Source organism: Mizuhopecten yessoensis, unplaced genomic scaffold (assembly GCF_002113885.1).
Source record: "Mizuhopecten yessoensis strain PY_sf001 unplaced genomic scaffold, ASM211388v2 scaffold8361, whole genome shotgun sequence".
In the NCBI taxonomy this organism is placed as follows: Eukaryota; Metazoa; Mollusca; class Bivalvia; order Pectinida; family Pectinidae; genus Mizuhopecten; species Mizuhopecten yessoensis.
The window spans coordinates 1,977,874-2,005,297 of NW_018407509.1; the positions used below are offsets into that span (position 1 = coordinate 1,977,874).

Sequence of the window (27,424 nt, forward strand, 5' to 3'; positions counted from 1 at the left end):
AAGCAATATCAGACATATATAAATGTCTGGGTACAGAGTTTTGTTTGCGACTTTTAAACTTTCACTAAGGTCAGAAGGCTTGGTTTCTTCCAAAGACCACCTTACTCTCCAGCGGGCAACTTCACGTCTGAAGCTTTCACAATCTCCACTGATGTCGTCATGAAATGCATCAAATATGGCATCTAATTGAGCAGGTGTCCTCAAGGGCTATTTAGTGTAGAAACAGCTAGGAACGTTTGGTATAAGCATGTAGTCAAGTACGCATACTGCAACTTTGGCCGATTTATTTTTTTGTCAGAATCATGTGGATTCAGCTGCATACTCGCGTAGAGGCAGCTACGCACCCGACATATTCTGGAGATATTCTATTTCATGGACAGGAATGGACATTGCAATCATGTTGCTTTCTGGCAACTTTTGACAAAGATTTTCAAGGCCTGCAATAATGTGCAGTTCCAGCAGGCTTCAGATTTTGGCTCCGATACCATGTTCAGCACCAGCCAAGTATTAGAGAAGTTTGTTGATACTGCATACCAGAAAATTTCCCCCCCAGTTTAACTTTCGCCCTTTACCCGATAATTCAATATTCTCCCAGTGTTAAATTCACCGTTCATATGCAGTTTCCATGTTAGATATAATAAATTTGGGTGAAATAAAGCGAAAGTTTAACTTGGGAAAATATCTTCTGGAACACTGACTGTAGCGGAACAAAACCAGGATAACAACAAGAACACATAAGTACTTCATAAAATATGTTATAGTACAAAATTTTATTGAATGTAACTATTCATTACATATGGAAATGTTGAACTAATCCGTGAAATATGAACCAAAACAAATAAATGACAATGTTTGGACATGTCAATAAAATAATTATTAATTATAATATGTACAATGTTCAGTAGTGACCTGTTGGTCTCGCAGAGCAAAGATCTCTATCATTGATTTGACTGGTCGCAATGATGATTTTCAAAACTGAACGAAAGAAAAACATTACCCTGTTTCGACTTTTGAAGTGGTAGAAAAACTACTTTTTGATTTCTGTCTCGCAAGAAACGTCTCTTTTTTTTTATTACGTCTCTTTTTTTTTTATTAATTTGTATTTATCTTCTCCTAGAAAGTTGGATGAACTCATCAATATAAAATACACAAGTACTGTAAATAAATTACAAAAACAATTTGAGAAAAAAACCTGATTTCATTTACATTAAATATCTTTCACGTTTAAAAATTATGTTGGATGTATTAAAATAAAATGCCCACAGCTCTGATAGAATAAAAGTACCGGTCAATCAAAATGATTCGACTGTTAAAAATGGCAGTTGACTTTCTAGATAATGCCGCGCGGTTTTACAACAATTGACAGGGCAATGCCCCAATCACAACCAAGTCTCGGCATTTAACATAATTAACTACTGAGAAGGAACAGTGAAATAAATAAATAACTTCGTAGTAGCCAGATAATCTGCCCTTGTCTGTCACCAGGGGGCATTTCCAAATTGAACAACCAAGATAATAATAACAAACTCATATATAAGCATTTTTTGGATGACCTTTAAAAATTATGAAACTTTTAAAGGTTCCGTTGAAATTGTTTACCGAAGCAGTCTAGTTAGTCTGGACAGATGTTCCTACGGACATTCCGGCTTCGTTTTTATAGAAACCAATGGTAGGGACCAATCTTGTTTTTGGGTCAGGTTGGGTTGGGGTTTTACCATTTACAAACAAAACTGAATTTGATATAATAATGAATAATTCTATGGGCTTCTTTTTTGGCATATAGCTAAACTTAATTTTAGTGATCTTGTTTATCTTACAAGCCTTTTATGTACAAAGTATGGAAATTCCCCCACAAAACCCACCAATAATAAATGTTCAGATAGGGGGATTTTAAATAACTTAAATAACTAAATGTTTTTTAATATTGGAAATTCTTGCTCTAGAGGAAATTGACCTTAAAACCTGTAAAGAAATAGACTGGTCCCTACAGAGTATTTTCTCGAGTATCCAAAACACAAGATTACACGACATTGAAAGCCCCCTACATCGTATCACATACCCTACACGTCTAAACTGGACTTGCCCAGTCTTTGAATTGGTAAGGTTCAAATGTGACTTTAGGAGTGAATGTATTAAATTACTTCTTCTGACCTTTTTGTTCGCTGCAATAAAAATTTAATATCAGTCTTGCATGTCTACAATAACAGTGTTATCCTATAAATTGAAAACATTTATCATTATTATTTTTAACTGGGTTTTTTTCAAATCTCATTCTGATATTGTTCTTATGAATAATTTCAGGAGATGGGAATTTGTATTACTTCTTTACTAAGCAGATTCAATCGGGTGATCTGCAATCTGAATGCATACAGGTCCAGCAGTAAGAGGTTGAAATTTACATACATACATCAAATTTGTCATAACTATTTAAGTACTAACAGAAATAGTAGCACTAGGTTCATAAATTAACACAAGAAAAATAATTACAATATTATAATACAACATCTTTTGATGAGGGATTTCAGATCAAAGTCGTAGATGTGCAGAAAACTTGGATCGTGAAAACACTCATTTCATCTAAATGAACATGTTCAATGAAAAAATAATACAATTTTTTTTCCAATTAATGAAAAGATGATTGATGTACAATAACATATATGTCTGATATTTCATTTTCAAAATCTTTGGTATATCTTATGCATGTTTAAGCACATCTGTCTTAAAAATTCATTCATCTTAAAAATAATTTTTAAAACTTGGCAACAAATACCATTTACATGATTGGTCTCCATACATGCTCATTAAAAAACGTAAAATTATCAAGGACTTGCACATCACATGCAAATTAGCTCATAATTTTAATGTTCTGAACCCATTTTTCAGTATTTTTTAATAGATTAAAATTCTCAAAATATATATTTTTTAATTCTCGTATGTGCAAACACTTTCCCGAAATTGTACTTATCAAAAGATTTTTTTCCCCCAATGTCAAAATCTCTTTTAAGATAGTTATCTGAAGTCGAGGACCATTGTCCAATTTCTTAAGTTCAAGGACAGTTGTTCATTTTCTGAAGGTCAAGAACAATCGTTTATTTGCTAAAGGTTAAGGACACAATGTCCTCTATAATGTAGCCACACGTATGGCTACAGTGCCAGCTGCAGTCCAACAAATACCCCTGAGTCAGCAGTTATCGTTTGATCATACACACCCATACCTATTGACATTTCTCCCTCCCACGTCACAGTCATACACACATGTACACACATATATATATGTATTTATATATACATACTTATTTACATGCATAATTACAAACTTGTTTTAATATTTAACTATTTTTCTTGGGACATCAAAATGTCGTGAATTTTTATATTCTGTCATTTTCAACTGTTGTCCGAAACTTTTGTTCTCCGTTTGTTCTGTCTCTATGTCTTTAATCCACTTTTTCCACTTTGGCCACAACCTTTCCTTCCCATAATGGAAGCATCTCATTGTCATCGCGGATTTCCTCGAAAACAACCTCACTCTCGAATTCATTACTCAACCTCTTGAAGAAAAACCTGCAAGAGACAAAAGTACAAAAGAAATTAATAAAAAGTTCAAAATGCCATTATCCTCAAAAGACACAAATTTCAAATACATACTTCTGAGATTAATTAATTATTTTTTCAATATCACAGTATTGTTGAAGTTTTGATAAATACAAGATTGAATACACAACAGCAATATCCTCCGTAAGCACCCGCTCCTTGCTACTATGAGCAGCCTACTTTCACTGCCCCTGATACTTATGTAAACCCCATTGACACAAGTGCCAATCTTCCTCCCCCCAAAAAACTTTGAGAGAGAGAGAGTCGTGCTCTCGATATGTCCTAATACACCACTTGGGATGCCGGGCCAATGTTTTTCTTGCTCACGCATCACAGGGTTATTTAATGATTCAATTACCCGATACAACACATGTAGCGTAGTAGTGTGGTCTTACATCAGCGGCAATTCCGTCCCAATAGAGAACCATTGTCTAATCAAAGTAACTACCAGCTTGTTACACTACACTGCAATCTGCTCTCTGCACAATCTTGTTACAAATTCTTAGAGAACTTATTCTCATTCCTAACTAATTTCCCAAATATTTGATAGTTGGCCACACTACTTTGTTACAGTGACAGTTTGGTTTTTAAAGCCGGAGGAAATTGGGGTGTATCAGCCGGCATGTTGCTGGGGAATGTGGCGAGACCTTCTTTCATCTTCCCCTTCCTTTAATCATACCCAACAATAACCCTCCCTTCTTCACCCTACACTAGCTTTTCAAAAGGAACACACTAAAAAAATGGTGTCAAAACTCCACTCTTTTTTGCAACAGTTGATGAACCGAGGTCTTTTTCACACAGAGGTGTTTTTTTGTCAGTGCCCTATGTTTTCTTTATACCCCCCTACCCTCCCTGAGACGTGTTGGGATTTTTCTTTTATCATCCCCCCTCCCCCAAACTTGCTTTGCCTTCACTTAACTTAATTACACTGAAATTACACAAACAACTTAACAAGGTTGAAGACCAAGATGAGGTTTTGACCATACACGGAAAAGACTTACACTGCAGTATCTCTGCTTTTTCCACACACTTCAATCATTAAGTGTTTTAAGAAGAGTATGATTTTTTTGCATATTCTTTTAAAGACTTTTGAATGAAACTGAACCTAGCTGAACACTCCGACATCCTTCTCTTGCTTTTACGTTAAAAAAAATGTTGCCTCTTCCTATGTTTGACCTGCCTCTTTGAATGTTTTAACATGCACAGATAAATTGTTCCAGCCCACATTTCAGGCGCTTTAAAGAGGCTTTCAAACAGCCACCTCTGAGGAATACCACAGACCCCACAACATCCTAGGTCACTTGCTTGGCTAAGGAGCAGTGAAAATTTGGCCGTGCTTTGTGACTGCCTGCTTTTGTTGCACGTTTTGGGTAATACTTCAAAAGAAATCTACATTAGTCCATGCATTCTCACACACTCCCATGAACTTGTAACTTTAAAACAAACACATCCAATCCAGATTATAGGAAAAAGACTTTTCAATCTCTCAAGCATTTGAAATGCACCTGTATATTTCTGCACATGTATATTTCTCCAATCACTCTTATAATAATTCTTGTATCCAAATCCTGGATATCTTTATCCCCAGTGGTTCCTACGATTTAATACATTATCGAATCAAATGTTTGAGGCGTGGAAAACCAACACCATACTTTTCTTTGTACTGCTCATCACTTAGTCTTTGTAAGGCTAACTTTTTTGCATTGTATTTTTGCAAGATATTTTTTTTTTGCATTAATTAATTCATGATGAAAACTCATTCACAAATTCCAACAGACATTCAACAAACATGATTTTGTATAAAATTTCTACAGGCAGATTTCGCATGAAAATAGTCATTTTCCTCCCAATCTGGATTGTCCACCTAAACGTAGCACCTCTTCAGCAAGAGCACAAGACGACGGTATACTTACTTGAAGTTGCCACGGCGGCCAATGAGGTGTTTGAATTGTGCTAGGGTGACGTGTGTCCCATGTACAGTATGGCGGTAGGGAATAGGCTCCCCGCAGAAGAAATAGCCGATGATGACCTCGCCTCCATCTGCTGTGGCACCAGGGGTGGATGCGTTGGCCCCAGAGGGTGCGGACCCGGAGGTGTTGGCACTGCTGGACGAGGATTTCTTACTGCCCTTCTTCCTGCAACACACAAAAATCAAACTACGTTAGTTTCCAGATCTTTTCTCAAGGTTGTGTTTTGCAGATAACGAAATAGCTCTCTTTCTGTTTGCACTTGAATTAGGACAGTTTGTAAAGAAGAGGGTGTTAACAAACATTCGGCGATCACTTTCACGCATTTAAGTTTCTACAGAACCTGTTGCCAATTACAACCTCATCTAGGGTTTGATTACTGGGAGATGGAAGAACAAAGTATAAAAGACAAACATCTAGGGGAACTCTTAAACAGCCATATGGAAGTCTACACTATTACAAACACTCTCTAATCATCACTCGAAAGCCTGTTCACTGAAGAACACATCATCAACAATTTATAAACACTGCTTGCAGGTCTGAAAACATTCTGCGCGTGACATTTAGGCAAAACCAATAAATGAGTTGCCTGGTTTTAGTGAAGTTCCTGAGAGTTAATTAAGCTTTAACCTTAATTTATACAATATTCTTCCTAAGAAGGAATTTTAATTGAGGAAAATATATCTTTAAAGTGCTTTCATGAAACAAAAATCTTGTACATCGCGGAGTTGAGTCACTTTTCATACTTACTCAGTTGAATTACTGGCAACTGTTGCTTCGGCAGCAGAAAGGTCGAGGTCGCTCGGTACAGTGCGCGTTGTTGGTAGTGAGGGTCGTGCAGCCGACATATTCTGCGACATGAACATGGCTCCCTTTTTCTCCTTAGACGGAACCCCAGTGAAGGATCTACAAATGTAAGCAAGGCACACGATGAGTAAAGATTTCACAAATTATTGTCAACATTTCTGTAATTATCTTAAGTATGTATCACAGGGCATAGTCACTTCATTAATATTTTCACTTTCTGTACTGTTATCTAGTTTTCTGTCGACAAGTTTTCTCACTTTTGATTATGACCTAGTCTCAAATGTGCAAATGCGACATAATTTCTCTGATTACGTTGGGTTCTCCATAACTTCCAAGTCTAAAAAGATTGTTGTGTTTATCTGGCAATAAGCCCATGCCTCCACAGAGGTAATAGCCGATGAGGACCTATATTCAATAGAAATAGAAATGGAAACAAATGCCATCTCTCTACTTGAGTTGGTCCCCTGGGCTTATTGCAGGACATTAATACTATGATGTTGTTGTGAGGGTGTGGTGTAGGTGTTCTTACTTTGACTTGACGGGCACAATATGCGACTCCTCCAGCCTGCGCTTGGCTTCCTCCAGCTGCACGGTGGTGTTGGGTGGAGTTGGGAGGGGCATTGAAGGGTCCTGGACGAACGGCTGTGTGGGCAGTGCCTGACCAGCAATCGCTGTCCAGGGCTGCAACATTCCAGTCCTCTCCACCGACGCTGACCGACTAGAGCCATGCCCTGTTGACTTCTTGTTTGATCTGGGAAAACAAAGAATATTTCTTCTTACATTCAAATTCTGACTTAATACGACACTATAACGTTCAAAAATATTTCACATTTTTAGTCTGTGACCGCCATTCATCTTTTTAGACCCTATTTTAATTTCCTTACATTCAAATTCTGACTTGATATGACACTAAAAAGTTCATTTTTAGTCGGTGACCACCATTCATGCTTACAGACCCTATTTTAATCTTGAATCAACAGCGATAAATTAAAATGTACAAAAGTTGAAAGTTTATCTTTTTCCCAAAACACCAAAAGCGCCATGATAATCATGTAAGGACAATGACAGTCATCTTTGCACATTAAGACTTTCTAGTGGTGCCTACCCTTGCTTGTGGGGAGTGGGTGTGGAAGTGGCGGTGCCAGACCGGAAACGCTTGTGGGACCCGCCCGTACGTTCGGTATCCGTGCTTCCAGTCGCTCCGCTACTGACGTGTTCGCTATCCCAGGAGTTGTCTCGCATCCAGCTCAGAACCCTACAAAACACCAAACATTGTCAACATTACTAACACATTCTAAACCATTGTGAAGTGAACTTATAAACATTACAACTGTTTGTATTTGATAAGAAAGTTTGCAGTCCCTGTGGTCATCTTATCAACTGATTCAGAGACAAACTTCCAGAAATCGATCGAAGTGTCCCACTCTTAGAATCTTACAAACTAGACGCGATTGTAAGATTCTGCGATGAGAATTGGCCGACTGTCACATTAGTATAGTATCTTTATCATGTACTTGAACAAGAATGTTATTGAGGCGATAACTTTTGCAGTTTAACATTGAACAGAGATCACTAAATCTACGGGGTATTTTTTGGAATTCAATTCTTATCAAATGTTATCTTTTAGAAACTTTATCTTTTAGAGACCCCATACAAAAATTTACAGTAATTGAAAATGAATTATCAAATGTCCCGATATTTTTTTCTTATCTATGTTGTCTTCTAATTAACTTTTATCTAGTAGGGGCCCAAATTTATAAGACCTCCAATAACCTCAGACAATGGACATTACTAAGGTGTTATCAAGTTCCGCCCCTCTAGGGGTTTAAGAAACGGTAAAACAGAAATCATACAATTCCGTACAATAGGCATGAGGTCATGTTATCAAATTTTATTTTGTGTCAAGTCATGTTTGCAGAGGTTGACAGGTTTTGTTGAGATTGGGGCCATCTTATTGTAGGGTAGCGTGCCGGCGCCTTATCTCCACACTTGGAGCCGGGAGTGTACAACATCGTTACAACATAATCAGACCTTTCCAACGTCTTCATTCATATCCAATTATTTCTTTACGGTTATTATTGTATCTAAACCCAGTTTTCAGGCAAGTTATGACTTTCTGATTGCCTTCTTCGACATGTGGGAAGTTTCAATGCATGAATGTGCGGTTTTGTTTCTTTTCCAACAAACAGAAAGTGGCTTATTTATAGAACCTCTCCTACATGCACTTAAACATGTTTGCCGGCTATACAAAACAGCCATCCAAGGGCTGGGGGGAACAATAAAGAAAACAGAAGGAAGCAGAGGTACATATGGCATAAGTTGTTTTTATGTGTTATCAAAATTATACTTAACCCCTTAATACCATTTCTATTTTTGGAATGTATCTGGAAAACTACAACTTCTGAGTTTTTACATTTTTCATGGTGAGTATTGGAAGGTCTTTGGTGTTTAATAAGAGGGTGGAGTGTACGATTAATTAACAAATACACGACGAAATAAAGCGTAATTGAGATGAAAGGAACAGCGACAGAAATTATGTTGCTGCTCCGCCATGTAAAATTCACCCTGTTATTATTGCTCGGTGTAATTATGGGGAACATTGGGAATCATGAGCCTGGGTGAACTGGTCTGTCCATCATTTTTCTTTTTGTGTTGAGGTGTCTGATTGATTGCTTGGTTTATCAGTCGAAACAAGAGTACTGAAAAGTGCAGATGTATTCCAGCATTGCTAGGAGATACACCGCCATATGGAGGAATTTAAGCTCTTGATCACCTCGAAAACACTCCTCTTCTCCAACTCAACCAAATGAAAAAGATTGTAGTGGAGAGAGAAAAAAATGTGTCTTGGTATGTATCAGCTTTCTGTGTGGTAAAAATTGTAGAGGGTCTGGTGGCCCTCGGAGATTGTAGTATCTTGTGCCTGGAGTTGATGATGAGTCCCTCCTACCTTTATGCCAACCTATTCCCTAGCACAGGGGAACTATGACGGGCATGCCTGCTAATTTCTATCACTGTAATTTGTAAAGTGGAATGGGAGACAGAGCAGGCTTAAGTAATGTCATCATTTCCATGTATCCTTACTACATGTATCCTTAACTTTTTTCTCTTCAGACACTTAACTTCAACTTAAAAAATATATACAGGGTGACAATTTGTTACGCCAAAAAAAACACCTTTTTTTTTACACCTGAAAAAGCCCCCCCCCCCCCCCACCCTCAGGGGAAAAAAAAAAGGGGTTTTTTTTTGTGGTAAAAAAATTTCCCCCCTTTTTTTTTAACCCGAAAAAACCCCCCCCCCCCCCCCAATGATGGGAGAAAGAAAAAAAATATAAAATTAAATCATGACTAATTAAATAAGAATTTATTTTATCATCGCCAGCAATAAAGAACTTACTGGAAGTTTTGTTTGCTTATGATCCTTCCCCATTTCCCCCCACTGTTGTACTTCAAAGCTGGCGAACAGACTTGTATAAAGTGAATCAGGCTAGTAAACAGAGGATAGACCCAGTGTTCCAACATCTTACAATCATCATGATATTAATTAGCAAGCCCTGGGCTGCCAGTACTTCGAAGCAACCATCATTTTCAAAGCCCTCCCCTTTCTTTTTTCATTTATTTGCTATTTATAACCCGATGCCGGTACCAAATGATACATGGCAGGGAAGCTGCCAGCACTGGGGGATGTGGCCCTTTGATGCAAGGTCCGATTTCAGCACAGGCTACTGATCCTTAAGTCTCACAGAAGCCTGCTGGCTGCATGGCCAAATGCTCGCCCTGACAGATGCTCCCGCTTGCTAAAGCTACCACACTCAAATTCCTTCAAAAGCTTTGCCCCATAACTCTCCATTGTGCCCTGTACAGAAAGCTGCCTTTTGAAATGGGATAGGGATAATTAGGAACTATTCATGATCAATTATGGCCCACAATTCATCTCCCCTAGATCAAAGACCCACTACCAAAACAAGTTTCATTTTTTTAGCCCGGGTTCATTTTCCTGTGTATTTGAATCTTTTGCCGGCCAGGATTACAGAACAGACAGGAAATTAAGACAACAGAAATTATAGAAGTGATCTGAAGTATCCTATCTCTGATAGAATTATCTGCTGAATACGATCAGCTTTCCGTTTACTGTATACATCAAGATTGAAAGTCAATATCTACACAAATCAGTAAATCAATAAAGATAGTGAAACGGGGACACTAAATGAAGTAAAAGATTTTTTTGTTTTACGTACAGTGCTTTGGTTAAATGGTTTAATTTTGTTAACGTCCTATTAGCTAAGGTCATTGAAGGACGTCAATGCAATCTATAATAACCTTTATGATATATAGAAGCAATTTTTCATTTCTTAAAAATTTAAAAATACATATAAATCCAAAACGTTGAAACTCATCACAAATTTAAAATGAAAAAGTTATCAAAACACACCAAAATAGTCTCCAGATAGTGGTCAAATTTTTTTAGAAATCTTCACCAATATAATGTGGTAAAATATGATTCAGTATCAAAATGAATAAAAAAGCACAGAACAAATTTAAAACATCAGAATTTTTTTTTGATTTTTTTTTGCAATTAAATATATTTTTCGTGAAATGACAAAAGTAGTGGTAAACGGAGCAGGTCTGAGTGATGAAGGGCCCGACTGATTTCTTAATTAACAGTCACAATGGGGGAGAGATTGGAGCTACCGGCTAGTTGTGAACTAAGATTTATGTAACAGATGTGAGACTGTATCTCGCACAGCAGGGATTCTCGCCAAGCTGCGGATGACATTCAAATGTTGGTGTTTCTAATATGATAAGAGGATCTTTGATCTGCCCTAACTGCTGAAAGCCTGTATGTGTGCCCCCAGTAATTTTTACAGATTCCTTTTATCAGAAAATCCTGAATCTGTAGAAGCATTGGGTTTGTTACAAGGGAGGCCCTGGACTGCTCCATACATCAAAGGGCCGTGTTTACTTTGAAGCCCACAGTAAGGTTTGCCCAGACTTAAATTATTCAATATAAACACCACATTCTGTCTAACATGTTGTAGCATGCCACCGTCTACCAGTTGTATCATCATCCTTCTTCTACAGTTGGTAGTAGTAGTAGTAGTAGTACATTTCTTTCGCAATCGATGCCCTTAAAACCCTGAGAGACTGATTTAACTCCCTTACACAGCCAATAAGCCGTTACCCAATACCCTTGAGATGGACTACAAACTGACAAACTATTAGCCTGAACACAGGGAAATGTAACCTGACCCCGACTCCCCTATATATAGCTGTTAATACCAATGAATTAGGGAGGCATACTACAGTTACATCATGACCCCAACCTTTTATTGGTTGAGTAGCCCTTTTATAGTTGTACTGTCATACCCAAATCTAGTGCTATCTATATATATATTTGATACTGTCATCCATGTAATTTTCATAAATACTTATTTCTGTGACAGCGTTTTGAATGAGTTATCAGAAGGATCCAAAATCGTGGAATACACAGTAAGTTATAAATATCCCTGTCAAAATATGTACGTATATTTTTTCATAACATTTTTTGTTTGCTTTGTTCATTATTTTCATCAAATTGACATCAACCTTTACATATCACAAAATACAAGTGTACGTAAAAGGCGTTAACTATATATCATAAGAGCACCATAAACTGGACCTATTTATTGCCAATCACAGGGCCTGTTACATATTGGTTGAACAACCAATCACAGGACCTGTTACATATTGGTTGAACAACCAATCACTGGGCCTGTTACATATTTGTCAACAAACCTACTTTGCAAACCACTCATAGGCTCTATAACATAACCGTGTTGAATCCAGATCTGAATAACTACATACAAAATTCTGTTACAAACACGCGGGACCTTTTGTATGTTTGTGTCCCCCACGGGGCAGACTTCGAAGCTCTACTTCATGACCAAATTGTTCAAATTTTATGGATATATGTACAGAGTCTATTATATTTTCTTCAACATAATACAACATGATTCACAAATACCATGTTTGAGAAATAAAACTATACTATGCAGTATTTTTACTTACTTTTCTGTTGACGGATCCATAGCGTTTGGCACAGCCATCGGCGATATGGACTCGATCATGCTTATTCCACTGTCTATGTTGCTGCTTGTATCCGAATGTTTACGATTAGCACGGCGTGTAGTCCGACCCCTATCTGTAGTTTCACTATTTCCTGACCCTTGTCCACGCGCACTAGAATTAGCATCACCCGGCCAACAACTCACATGTTGCTGAGCCTCAATTTCAATATATGTCTTGGACTTAGGGTCACGCGAATGATGGTGATGATGGTGATGGTGAATGTGACGATGTGTTTCCACGTTAGGTTTTTCCTCGCCCATTCCACTGTCAAACGAGGAATGATAGTCTGGACGTTTCTTGTGAAATGATTTGTTGTGCACTGCAGATGGCAAGGTGTTGGGCAAGGGCATTGTCTGATTGGGATTTGCCGATGACTTGCGATCGGCTGCCGACCTCTTTAGTGACGGTGACTGTTGTCCAGGCGACCGAGTGGGCGTCTGTTGAGCGGAGCTCTCCCATATTCGGGACACATGATCCTCCAAAATGCTATTCGGATTGTCGTCGTCCATTATCACAGCAGATGTCATTAAAGGCATAGAGGTAGCAGAGGACGTATTCCTCAACATTGCCGACCGGTCAAGTGACCGATCTAATCTGTCTATTGACCGATCCATGGATCGATCTATTGACCGGTCTATAGACCTGTCGAGTCGTTCAAGTCGGTCTACGGATCGATCCACAGTCCTGTTTAACATTGATCTATCCACTTCCTCCAGGTCGGACTAAAAAAATGGGAAAGACTATTAAAATCTCTTTGAAAAGCAGTCATTTTTTTCAATTGACAGTCTCAATTGGCATTTATTACAATAAAACTTCATTATATCAATAATTTTAGGTGTTTTTCTCTCAATATTTCAAAAAGATGCCGTGAAGCAACACAATTGTTGTGTTATCTTGTCAAAGAACTGAATATGGTAAACAAGCTTACCTCTAAAATCCTACTCATAGAGGCATGAAGTTTCTCCTCTTTCTCCCGCTCCTTCAAAACTCGCTCCAGCTTCTCCATCAGCAGGGCTGCAAACTTTTTAGGATTCACTTCAGCAATATTGGAGTCCTTTGGTGCTCTCTGAGTACGCTGCAAAACAAGCAAAATATTTTCTGTAAACTGAGAAGATGAAAACTTTCAGTCAAATGTACAACTCTGTTTCATGACAAGTTTCCCTTAATCAGAATCCTGGACCAACACGGTAGAGCTTCAGCATTGTTAACCAAACATTAACCAGTTTAAATATTTCAAAATATTATTTTTTTTGCAAATAATTCAAAATATGCACGACGTTTCATTCTTTTCATATTTACATGAATGTTTTGAACCCAAACACAGGCAGTTTACTTTCGTTGAGAAAATAATAGTGAAAATGATGGATGTCGCAATGAAATGAGCAAGTTATATAAAAGCCTGTCGGACTTAAGCTTCAAACAATACGAGTCTGATGACCAAACAGGGACCGGGATAGGCTGGTGTATGTAAATTGTATATGAATACATGTATCAAACACCTCATTGCCTTTTGTCTACAGGGATGTCATGCTCTCTGAAGCCTTTATGCCCTGATATATTAACTAGGAAAACAGCCTTTGAGTCCACAAACATGATACAAATCAACCCGAGCCATCAAAGCCTGTTTTCAAGCCTTTGTTGTCATCCGATTGTTTTTGAAAGTATATCCTCCAGGATGTTTTCTACCTGCACTTTCTATTTGTTCTAACTGTGGCTAGGTTTATTTATACCGGATCAAATGAAAGAATTATTGCAGCATCGCAGCATATCAAAAAGACGAAAACAGCAGATGTGTTCATAAAATTTTTGAAACAGATGCAAAATTTATTTTCCTTGATTACAAGCTACAGTAGATTGTTTTGCAGTCGGGAACTGTTGTTTATTTTAAAATCACAAAGGGGATTTATTTCAACACAGGACCCAGTTCAAATATACCTGTAAAACAACCTGTGACAAGCCGTGATCGTATAGAGCTATTAAGGTCCCCTTTTGTCTTCTCTCGTTTGTTTGTTAATTGTTTTTATCTGTATGGATCTTTCAAAAACAAAACAAAAACGAAAACCAACATGAAAAGGGTCTATTTCCTTATATCCAGGCGCACACAGAAACAATGAAAAGCAAGTGTGTGCATTATTAATTAAACATCACACACAAAAAACGCCCGATATCTTCATCAAAGATCAGACAACATGTAAGTGTGGCTTCTGAGGTAAGTTCTGCCTTGTTCTCCGAGATTTCAAAGGCCGAACCGCTAACAGGACAGGGCAAAGTGATGAAACCTTCAATAGTTTATGAAATATGCAGGTAAAATGTCTGCCGCAAACATTCGAGTGATGACTGGGTTTTGACATGAAAGAGATCCACTAACGGCTGCCTCGCTTTTTGCTTCACTTTCAACAATCAACATAACTAGGGACCAGGGGCTGTGATCCAACAGATGTGATACACTTGAAATGCAAGTATGGGTGTGTCTGGTTTTTTTAAATTCGTACTTTTATTTTTTGAAACACAAACAGATCTGAAGGAGTTGAAAAGTTGTTAGATTTGCGTACAAAGGAGTGGGGGTAAACTAATTAAAGACCGTCGCTTAGGTGCGAGGTATCTGTGTAAAGAGATGGAGTATCTCCAGGCAGAAAAACAATCTCGAAAACTTGGGAGAAAAAAATGTATTTTCGTAGTTGAAGTTTCACATTGTTGGGTAACTGAGTAATTGGATGTTTCTCGTTTAAATAAAACCCAGATGCACAGAAGGGGTAAATAAGGGGTCGACAGGAGAAATGAGGTAGACAAACAGCAAAAAGGAGATGTGATGACACTTTGAGGGGGCTGAAAGGGACAGGAGAAGGAAATGGGGGAATAATAAGTTAGATAATGTTAGAGGGTACAGCAGCATACACTGGTAGTTGAGTAGGAAATTGATTGTAATGCGTGTTTAATGTTGGGTACATACAGGTATAAATTGTTGATGAATTCCGCTCTCCCGATTTTGTTCTGCCCGTTTGCGCATCGCCCTGCGTTGCCTTTTCCACATTTTGTCATTGTCGCTGAAAGACAAAACAATGATATTTAAAACATCATAAATAATAAACACGAACAGTTTTAATTTTGAGAAGAATTTGTTTCCCCCAATAATATAGTTACAGCATTTTTTCCACAAGCTAAATCATTTACGATCCGATTTTCTGTAAAAGCAACTTTATCTGGAACCAATTTCCTGATAAAATCAGGTGGTTTCCATGGCGATCCGAGTATTGATTGACCATTGCCGGACATCTGTGAATTGGTCAGTCTGGACATTGTTAATGCCAGCTTTATCGGCAACTAGCACTGTAATAATATTCACAGGCAGAAAAAAGACCATTGATTAGTGCATGGCTGCCTACACAAAGTTATTCATCCAATACTATTAAACAATTTCAGGTTCTGTTTGTTTGGCAAACACACCCGGACTACACACATGTACAACATGGGGAAATATCAGTTTTGTACGCATACAATGTCCTTTGAGGTTGGACATCAAAGGACTTTCGGCTTGCTGCCTTGTTGCCTCCATGTAGTATGCTATGTGTCACTGGTTCACTGTCATTAGCCAACTTTTCTGCTTAATTTACACTACATGTGCACAGCTGTCATGTGGACCCTGCTAAAACGATGTTCAAAGGCTCGAGTACTAATTATTGGAGGTCCCCAACTTAGCTCAGCCATTGTGTGTGTGAACAGTGGGCTTGGGAGACTCTGGTCAGATCAAACGCTGCACATCACAATTATTTATCGTCCAACCAGTAATCATTATACTATTAATCACAATACTGTTCTAGAAAAAACAACCAGATCCCTAATAAGTGTTTGGCCTGTATTAAAAAAGGTCAGGATTGTATTTGATCTTATTTCTTTTTAAGTCCTTTTATTTCCATATTTCAGCTTTCATCCTCCCTAATTCCATAAAAAGTATTGAATGATTCTGCAAACAACAAACAGTCGATTCATTAAATATTCCTTTTTAACCCGGTTTGTTCTCTCTCAAAACCCTGTTAAGTCGGAGCTGCCTGGTGGTGCATTTTATTACCATTCGCTCCTATCTGAGATAAAACTACACAAATGGGTCGGATCTTTAGAGAGAATTTTACATGTCTTGGGACCACAGGTAAGTTTCCCCTGGGGAGGCCCCTAACAGGTCTAAGCCAACCTCTTCAAAGCTTTCAGTGGTAATGCAGGCTGGATGGAACACAGGTATACTTCAAAGGGAAATCCCCATAAAAGATTGTATTGGGTATGAGCAAAGGGCCATCGAAGCAGGGATCAAAGGCTCCGAAAACAATAAACCGCTTCAAAAACCTACCCAAGCAAGGATTGACTCGAGATAATTAAATTATGGCTAAAGTAAAATACAGGTTCCCTTGCTGTTAAAGGCCAAGACTGATGCTTTGAAATCGCAAGAAGTGTATCAATTCACTGTACGTCTCAATAGGGGCTTTAAAAATATGTTTGAAAGAAAAATATTTATAAAGTTGTTTTTTGTACGAGTACACAGAGATGTCAGTGTCGGGGCCAGTGATCAATGCGGAAAAATTATTTCATCTCGAAAAAGCTGCTATTTTCTGTGCAAGCGAAACAGATTACTTGAAAGTGTAGCCCGTAATTTCCTTTTACACAGCGTGGGATAGGAATTTTGGAGACGGATATTAAACAACATGACGAGGAACCAAACAACACAGACAACCAACATCATAATTAAGTTATCACATCATTGCCCCTTAAAATTTAATGGATGTTTACTTAAATTCAGGTTTAAAACATCAAGTTTACAGGCTACAATTTTGAATTATTCAACGTCAATGTCAGATTCATAAATATTTGTCTGTTGTAGCTACTGTATTTCGTAGCACTTATCAATAATGTTTTTTGAGAAATCATAAAAATGGAGAGAAAAAAATGTGAATAATTCAAAATATTATTAATATTAATCTATTTCACCATGCAAATAAAAACTCAAACTGAGAAATAAGTTTCTAAAGACCTCACCAATACTTGTTTTGTTTCAACCACAAGCTTCATCTAGATCGAAACACGGCTTCGACTTTAATTACTGATAACTATAGTGGAAACATCACTTCAAGTTTAACTGGAATTCAAGTGAAGTCGTAACATTGCGATAAACTTGAGCCCACACCTAGCTAGACTTCAGGTGAAGTGAGTACACAGGGCCCGAAATGAGATGTATACACATAGGGCTGTAGACTCCTCGACCAACCCTATCTCCCAAATCGCTGATCAAACGAAACAGAATACCTGTGTGCGTTTATCAATTTGACACCATTTATGTTTTCGCTCTGTCATTTAAACCCATATGAAGGCTACACTACCAGAAAGAAAGTTGTATAACCCATTTAAAATCCTGTCTGCCCTGGTTAAACAAAGTGGACTCTGCCATTCTTTGATTCAGTAGAGTTGATGCTCCATAATGGGGTTGAATTTAAGCTGGCTGGTTGCACAGCTGCATTCATTTATTTAATATACATATTTCAAATGAATTGAAAATACCATGTACCTGTCAGTTAACTATACACAGCCTGCTCAGGTGTTTTAACTGAGCAAGCCTCCGACATTAACACCCATCTCTACATGTGCAGCAGCAATTTCATCCTCAACACACCTCATCGCCTCAGTTACACCGAAAATAACATTTTATTTGCCACTGACTTACTTGTACTCTGATTAAGCCCTGTTCCAAAAATTCCTTTTTTAACGGAAACGTTTTACTGAACTGAATGTATTTATTTTGAATTCTCCCCAAGGCTCTAACCTACAAGTACAATACACTGACCTAATATGACATTTCCTTTTTACAACAAAGCTTTATAAATAAAAGAAGTATTTCTTTGATCTATATAAAGTAGATCCTAAAATTCTGTATGAACGTGAAAAAAGTAGATAAAAGTCCTTCAAGTTTAATGGCCCATACAACCAAAGCTTATCCTGGCTTCTGTGACATAGCAACTGAAAATGCATGACCCACTGGAAGGATGCCATTCTTTCACAGAATTACTTCTCAATATGCTGGTTACAATCTGTACAGCTCGATAGACTGGAGCATAATGGCATAGAGTGCCTTGTCCAAGAACAGGATAAAATAAACTCTAGGGTAAGAACAGACCTACAATATATATGTCTGTGCAATTGTACTAGTTAATAAATTTGATATTCTGCTCACCAATTATCTTATTCATCCAACTACTATATCTTCATATTACCATCACCATAACCAGTAACTAGTAGATGTTTCCAAATAAAATACCTATCCCAAAAGCCACGATATAATTCAATATTCAGACTGATCATTTTACAGATGTCATCAATTTCGACATTTAGAGATAATGTTGATCCTAATACCAGTTACTACTTACACACTGCTGTCGATTGAGCGCGTGTCGTCGGTCAAGGCATCACTGGATAGACTCTGAATCTCACTGTCCTGGGCAGATACTGGCGCATACGACACATGGTAAGGGTGGGCTACAGACCTCTGTGGTGCAAACGGCACAGGAAAACTGAAAAATATCACAATAACAATTAATAAACATTTTACATAACGGCCTTTTTTCTTTTATTCCATAAAACAAAACAATATTAAGAGATATTTTTCTTCCGAAATTCACCTAATGAAATGAGTTATAAAATTTTAAAAGTCATGTACACATATGTATTTGATATACAACCACATCCTTAACCGTGTTAATGAAAACAACAACATTTTTATGAGATTGCAGTGGGCGAGTACAATTCTGTATCAAATTACAATTAACACATTCAGAAAGTACATAAATCCATACAGCACAGATTATACCAATTTAATTGACAATCAAGAAATCATAATGAATATTCATTAGCAGACTGAAACAATAGACATTGTATGAACCACAACATTAATGTAATGTACATCAGCTTAATTTTTCAATCAATCATTCACACGGAATACGTACATGTCAAACCGTATTACAATATCTATATTGAATGCTTTACAAGATAACAATCACTTTAAACAAAAGTCTACACAACTGTTGTATTCCCCAAGTGTCATTTTGTCTTAAAAAGTTCACTAATCTTTAAAATGTAACACTGAAGAAATGATCTAAAAAGTTAAATGATGGAATTAATATCCTTCTTTGATCAACAGATTTTTGATGGGCAAAAATGAATCATCTAACATTATTTATTCTGTGTATATATATATATATATATATTTAGTGAAACTCTTGAAATCTAATTTACAGGAGACAATTATTAACCTTGACCGAGGTCTATACAAAGATTTATCAACACATGGAAAAAGAAATTTCTGCTATGGCATACAGGTAATATAATAAAAACGTAGATCTTGTAATTGGAGTATCTTGAGTGAACACAATGAATGTAATGAATTTGGGGTGGGCTGGGCAAAACACACTGTTGTATAATTAGCGAGTTAAGTCAGACGGTTGTTGTGTTCATGGAGATTCTATTATAATGACTGCAATTATGTCACTAAATAGACCATCAACCTATCTATTATTTGCATCCGCACTGATGTAGGTAGAGTTCGGTAACACCCCTTTGGATCCAAGACCACAGGTGCACATGTACATGTACACCCATATATACTCAAAATATAGGATGTCATATCAACATGTATACACTGGGTATTTTTTTTATTCAGTGGATGTACAGTGTAAAAGGATAATTTAACAAACACTTTTGCTGTTTTCAATCCCACCCAGAACCTCAATTTTTTTAAACATTTGTTTCTCCTGGTTAAATTATGACTTAATTCACTTGGACCAGATGCTGGGAAAAAAGCCTTTTCTCCTGTCTTGACTTTTATATATATATAAGTCTGAAGAAACACACCATATCTAGATACGAACAAAGAAGTTCAGGATCAAACTACCAAGTTTGTTTCATAGTTATAATCAAAACGCTAGTGTGTTGGATCCAGAGATCTTGATATTCGGGGAACACTATATACATAGTTATAAAGCCTGCCTCCCCCTTGAAGTAGGCAGTCAGAGTACAGAGGTACCTACACACTGGAGGAGCAGTATAGTAAAGCCCCACCACCAAAGCCTCAAGTGCTCTCTGGCACAGATCAAAGCGGCCATCCGACCATGAATTCCTCTATCATCTGTGTGCCTTCACTTGAAGCACTAACCTACATTGGGCTGGGGTTTTATCCCCTCTCTTTTGTGTGCGTGTGTGTGTGTGTGTGTGTGTGAGTGCAAGAACTCAGCTGATACCAGGATTTTGAACATTTTAAATTCTATCTAGTGTAATGGGATACACTAACAGGAATCCGGGCCATGACAGGCGGGTGATGTTTGTTCACTGGTCAATAAAAACAATACCGTTATAATAATAAACATTACAGAGCCAGGTAATCTACAATTATCAAAATTATTGTTACAACTAGATATATATAATAAATATATTAAAAGGGTTTTAAAAATATCAAAAATGTTTCATCATGATTATTTTATTAACCCTTTCTCCACTGTAGACCAAAATGGACTTATCCAGATCAATACATGGTAGAGTTAATAAAGATACATAGGGGTGAAATGGTCAAACTGTATGTATCTAGTATAGTAATTTTAAAAAAAACATAATTTCTTTCAATTCAATAGTATTCAGAAATTTTTAACTAAAGAAATTCTGATCTTATATGATCAAATATGCATCTGAAAGAAAAAAAAATCCCCCAAACTACAAAATGAAAAGGCCTCTTTGATTACTTTCCCCTAAAAAAAACTGTGAAATAGATGAAACGCAAGTTGAGATGAGTCAATTTCCGTGTACTATTTACAATGTGCGAGTGTTCTGGAGGTATTCCTCTCATCAACCAAGTGGAACCTATCAGCAAGCCTGTGTGATCTGGCTCAAGCATGCGTGCCTGCCTTTTGAGTGGTTTTCTACCGCATACCTGTCGCCAAAGCCAACTCCCGGTACAATACCTGGACGGAGTGACATAACATAGTGGGAGAGGGGGGAGGGAGGGATCACCCAGCAGATAGGCCTAAGCACCAAGGGATATCAACGATACTTTAAAATTGTTCCTTATACATAATAGTCTGTGTCCTCACTGTCAACAACACAAGTGCTTAAACCAGAACCGGTCTGGGCCATATGTATTCCGTTTTAACTTCCCAACTTGCTTTGATGTCAACTTTGTTCAATAATTTATGGTGGTGAACTAACACAAGTGTTGGCAATTTTCCAATGCCATACATAAAAAGACGAAAAATAGCTTTGAGAGTTTAATTGGCTGTCACAAGTTTTTAAGTCAATTTTCCTTGTTAAGTATCAAAGAACAATGCAATTATGCCATAATAACTCATTTTCACAGGTTGATGAAAAGTTGAGGATTCAAAGCTTTATGATTTCTTTATGAATGGCAGTGGTTTATTTGATAGCAAATTAAACTGAATGAGTGTTGTGTATAATGTGTGTTTCTAGAATTCTGTTGTCTCCTATTATTTTCTATATACATCAATATTATAATAAACCTACTACCGGTCAAAACAGGTGTAACCCGATGCTTCAGCAATGGAAGCTCATTAGCACACACTTGTGAACTGCCCAGGTGGAATGAGGCAGGCTTTGGACAGGACAAAGCCAGTGGTGGCTAGTGCACTCAACGGCCCCAAGCCATTAAGCCCCTCCATGTAACTCTGTACGCAGTCAGTGTAGTAGCTACTAAATAACTGTAGGGCATTTTCTGTGACCTCTTTGGCTAGTGCAAGGTATATCAACTTCAGCCAAATGAAAGCATGGACATGATTTGTCGGATCAATGCAAGTCTATTGGGTTGAACATTGATCTTTCCACTGCTATTCTTGATGAGGGTGATACACGTGTAGGGTATATTTGGGATGGTGGGGACCGAGTTGTTCATGCATGTACACAATCGCACACTGGACTTAATCCAAGTACAGTACTTGCGAGTTCTTTACCTCTATTTGAACAGCTAACAAAGTCGTACATAAGGATTTCTTTTTTTCAGTGCTGACCTATTTTGGGCGAATAATAATAGTAATATACAACATTTGATATAGCGCCCTATCTAGCTAACATAAGCCACTCTAAAGCGCTTTACAGTACATAGATATACAATTTATACAATTAGAATAATAAAATAACATATTTATACATGATACTTAACTTAGTTATCTATTTAAATGTATTTCAGCAATACCGTCATTAATTCTAGCTGACAAGTTTTTCGTCTAAGGTATCTATTGAAAAATATTCTGTAATTGTGTTGCATATAATAATTTTACCGTACATGTTGACCTTTTACCGATAGTATCACAATATGAGAGAACTGTTTCCCATCCAGTTCACAATAAACAACACACCTAAAGCACTACATTACACCATGTTGACTTAGATAGTATTACAATACACATTCGGTCGGTCCACAGATTCCTGTTGATACATTCACCTGTTTACAGCTTTGTTTACGTACGATGGAAGTGTAATCCAGGTATGTAGTACAAAGTGTACTCAAGATATATATATTTCTGCTATCGTTGTACTTTTATATTTTAACAAGCTCAAGTCATACAGTGCAGTTTCTAATACAAGAAACATTTATTAAAGTCGCGGATAATGGCCAGTTTGTACGTTTTACAGAGCGTTCCAAACCTTGAGGTGATATGGTACGCACACTAAATACACAGTACAGAACTGTATATATATATATCGTGTAAACCTTAAATTGGCAAATTTTGTGTTACGTTACCAGCTTAGAATAAAGAGCATACATCAAAACCCTGACTCTTCAATCAACTGTTATTTTTTTTGTTCTGTGTAATCTTTTTAAATCTAATAAACCCTTAGCGTGTATGGATCTTTTTACATTTTTGTGGTACTATGCACTCGAAGAGAAAAATTTGCCTTTGATTGCTAAGTGATAAACCCTTGAACTTCTATGGTATTTTTTTTCATCTCTGCCTCGGGCAGAATCAATCGGACAACCTCAGCTTGGCATTAATCTGAAAAGATTGGAAACAGGAAATCTCTGGTACATCACATGGTCTTTGTTCCACCCCAGTTCGAAGTTGTCGGACGTTCAATTTTCAAATTCAAAGTAAATCTGCAAGTGAAATTCCAAACGACAACAAACAACACTAAATCAAGCACGTTGGATGCTTACCTACTGAAGGCTTCGGAGGAGTGTTTTTTAGCACCAGAACTTTCTCCTTGACTTGACCTTGACACATTTGAACATTTACCACTAATAGGGGGTCCACATACGGAGGAGGACAGGTGAGTCCCATTGGTTTGAAGTTCCTGGTCCTCCATAAGCGGGGGAAGAGGTCCCACAGACACTGGTCGCGTAATGGACCCACTTGACGTGTTACTGCTTTTAGGACTCTCCCCACCCTTCTGGACATATTGCACATATAAATCAGACTTAATAAATAATGGATAAGTATTATTCCTCATGTCTTGTTCCACTTCCGTTTGTGCCTCATCGAAAATATCACGATTGAGATCCACACGTCTTTGTAACTTTTCATGTATATCCCTTTTGGTAGCTTCACTTATACATGGCAGTTTATCAGATTTAATATACTTTTTATGGATCACGCGTATCACATTTGCAATACTCTCGCCAGAATTTTTCTTTTTCAGACCCTGGCAAGCAAACCAGAATTCTACTGCATATGAACCAAGACCTTCTTGGTCCAGGAAGTTTCGAAACTGCTCAACACCTTGTAAATCCTCGAGTAAATAATTCAAATTTTCGGCCCATTTCATGAAAGAGGGAGTACTATTTTCATTGAATGGTGGCGAACTTGAGGCGCTGCCCTCTGGTTCGAAGCCTAGTGGGGCCATTTCGTCATCGTCTATGCAGCTTACACTCATTGACTGGGCGGACTTGTCTTTGTTGGAACGGCGGGGAGTGACAGCAGGAGAATCTCCTCGGTTGGACCCCATACTCTTGGAGGATGTCTGACTTTTGTTCGACAACTGGCTTTTGTGTGAGCCGCTACTCCGAGTAGAGACTCCTCCATTCGAAACCAGCTCATTTTCCTCCCCGTACACTGGGGGCCGGATAGCGGACTCGGTGAAGTTGCTGCCCCCGGACTCATTGAGGAACTGATGTACTTTGCTTGTCATCTTGCAGACATGGTACTGGTCCAACGAAGAGATCGAATTGTCAAGTCATCATCTGGAAAATGGAAAAAAAATAATCGTTAAACACTTTAATTGCTGTCTAACTGAATATTATAATTCCAATTTACATAAAATTGTTTCAATATTCAGTGATATGTATTCCGTCTTTGCGTATTGCAGAGTTATCGTCTCTTTAGAGGAGGGGTTGATTGTTACGTCATTGGTTCGTGTGAGAAAATTACGTCGTTTTCTCAAAAAATGATGACGTTACTCTCACAAACAAATGACGTAACAATCAATACCTGCTCTCAAGAGAAGATAACTCTGCAATACACAGACGGAATAAGAACTTCAGTTTCGCTCATTAGTGTTAAATTGGTTATCAGTTTTAAACTGTTCATATGAACAAATTTATACCCATGTTATTGCATTTAACACAGGAATATTATGGTGAAATGCATGTCATTTAGTCAGACAACACTGGAGGTAATTCCTTCCAGTCACATATCAAAGGCCAAACAAAAACATTTGGTGTTTACGATAACCTTACATATGATACCACTCTCCTATATAAACCACATAAAATTATTCTAAAAAATAAAACTTGTTACAGGAAACACCAAATGTTTTTGTCTGGCCTAATAAGTCAGAAGCAAAATAATAACATACACTACATACAACGTATCAGCATTTGTTATTACTCCTGCATGACTTTTGTATACATATGAAAATAAACAAAGTATAATTAAAAGGCATGCCAGTATGTCATTTTCTTCTCTGGTCTTATTATCAAAACTGCATTACTAATGGAGGTGGTGTTCAAACAACAACAATAAATACATCATCATTTGAAATGAGCTATGTATGTAATGGTAATATCTTTTCACCTATCAAAATAAATTATATGACAATATTCAATCACCTACGCTGCTTCAATATGTTGGCTACGTGGGACACATGTGGGCTTCTTAATGTATCTTTAAGATTGGCCAGGTAGTGATTATGGATAAGGTGCTTTCCTTCATCCAAAAAAATGTAGGCCCTAAAAACATCTCGGGCTATTATGCCACAATGGAGACCTGGTATTTATCTAGTTCTACCTTTAACATTTAAAATAATTCAGTTTATAAGTGTTTTCAGTAATATGTTGCAGTTAAATCTGGTCCTCTCTATGTTGGTATCAAATCTCGGCAAGCTTGTGGCTTTCCACCAATTTATGACCCCGTTTCTTTTTGAATGAAATCCCACATCGCTAAAAGCAGGTCGAACACGAACAATGAATTGTTAAATCTAGAATAAAACACATCTTCGACGTTTAAATTTATATTGAACAACTGGCAAATACACCCATACTTACATTTCTTTGTCTTAACGTCACAAAATTTGCACATTTCATAGCGAAAAAGAGTGAAATTAGTCGGTATTACCACAATCCACATAGAGGACATGAGGCCGCCATTATGGCCTATGCAAATATCGGGGGCCACGAAGGGGATACGGTAAAAAAATAAATCTTCAAGAGAACATCAACATTGTAATACAATGTTTTAAAATAAAAGATTTTGTTGTTCTTTAAATTGGTTTTTGTTTAAGATTTTTAATTCATGGTGTACATTAAGTTTATTCCCTCTCTTTATATAATATTTTTTTCCTTTAAATAAAGAAAACTAAATATTCAGTACAACTGTACTGAAGTATATATTGATATTATGAAGTAATTTTCTATTACAAACTGTTAGAAGTTATAAATAAAAATATCATAAATCAAAACTTTGATACAAAATCTATGTAATTGTTCGAAAATTTTCATTTCGACATTTATAAGATTACCATAAAAACATAAATAAACAATATTAATGACCATATAATATCGAGCACCTGTTTATCAATTAAAACCGGACAAATCGCACAGGAGAATCAACGTTTCAAAAGTGACTGTTGATATTAATAAAGTTGATTTTGGTTCAAGACAAAACGTGATAAAATTGACATTGTTTATGCCTATCAAAGGCGTGAATCTCCCACTTCACACCAACCACCGGAATTTGGGCAGCACATTTTTTTACAGAAAATAATAAACAAGAGCGTGGGTAAAACACAAATCGAAATATATCCCGTGTATTTTTACCGTATTCCACTGAAATGTCACACACATATATACAAGACACATAGATACACTTCTAGGGGAATAGCTCGTAAATAATCACCTACGAATCTCTTGTGCTGTCTCAAATACAACAACATAGGATATCCATGGTATTCAAAATAGTCCGTATGAAAGTGTGGTGAGTAGGAATCCTGTGTGAGACCTTCCGTAGTCAAGTTTTAGTTAGATATGCACAGCAGATGAAACACAATGTAAAATTAACACGTACCTGTTCCGATTTGCTTCTTATGCATATAAAACAAAAATGGCGTCTCACTAATTTCAAAGTTTTGAATCCGAGACGATTCTAAACATCAAAGCCACATGCCCGCCGCCGACAATCCTTGTTACATAGTGACGTCACAAGCCTTTAGATGTACCGCACCAATCAGCGGGAAGATAAAATCAGCATTCACAAAAATGTTATTGACGAGTCTAACATGCCAAGGGGTAACAGGATAGTAAAAGTAATCATCATATTCAATCATAATTACACAAAGAAAATATGACTGCAGGTCCCACTCAACACATTTAATAGATAATTTAGGAGAAACCTGTTTTTTATTTAACGGAGAAGAATGAATATTTTTGTTTATAAAAATCCGTACATATTAACCTGACCTCCCCTGTACCTATTTCTTACATTTGATAGC

The 27,424-nt window shown here is 37.2% G+C and overlaps 1 protein-coding gene across 4 annotated transcripts; it reads right to left on the reverse strand.

Moving 5' to 3' along the window:
• Positions 1 to 739: 739 nt before the first annotated feature.
• LOC110455658 (axin-1-like) lies at positions 740 to 27,127 on the reverse strand. 4 transcript variants are annotated; one of them, XM_021505906.1, is made up of 11 exons: positions 27,001 to 27,127; positions 23,658 to 24,680; positions 18,874 to 19,017; positions 15,420 to 15,513; positions 13,398 to 13,544; positions 12,410 to 13,191; positions 7,471 to 7,620; positions 6,895 to 7,116; positions 6,309 to 6,464; positions 5,505 to 5,726; positions 740 to 3,561 (listed from the first exon to the last, which is right to left on the reverse strand). In XM_021505906.1, the coding sequence occupies exons 2-11, from the start codon at positions 24,626 to 24,628 to the stop codon at positions 3,435 to 3,437; spliced, it is 3,015 nt and encodes a 1,004-aa protein (XP_021361581.1). In that variant the 5' UTR covers positions 24,629 to 24,680; positions 27,001 to 27,127; the 3' UTR covers positions 740 to 3,434. The 4 variants fall into 4 exon arrangements, with proteins under 4 accessions (XP_021361581.1, XP_021361585.1, XP_021361584.1 ...); XM_021505910.1 differs by lacking the exon at positions 27,001 to 27,127 and adding an exon at positions 26,837 to 26,994; XM_021505909.1 differs by lacking the exon at positions 27,001 to 27,127 and adding an exon at positions 26,833 to 26,994.
• Positions 27,128 to 27,424: the final 297 nt, after the last annotated feature.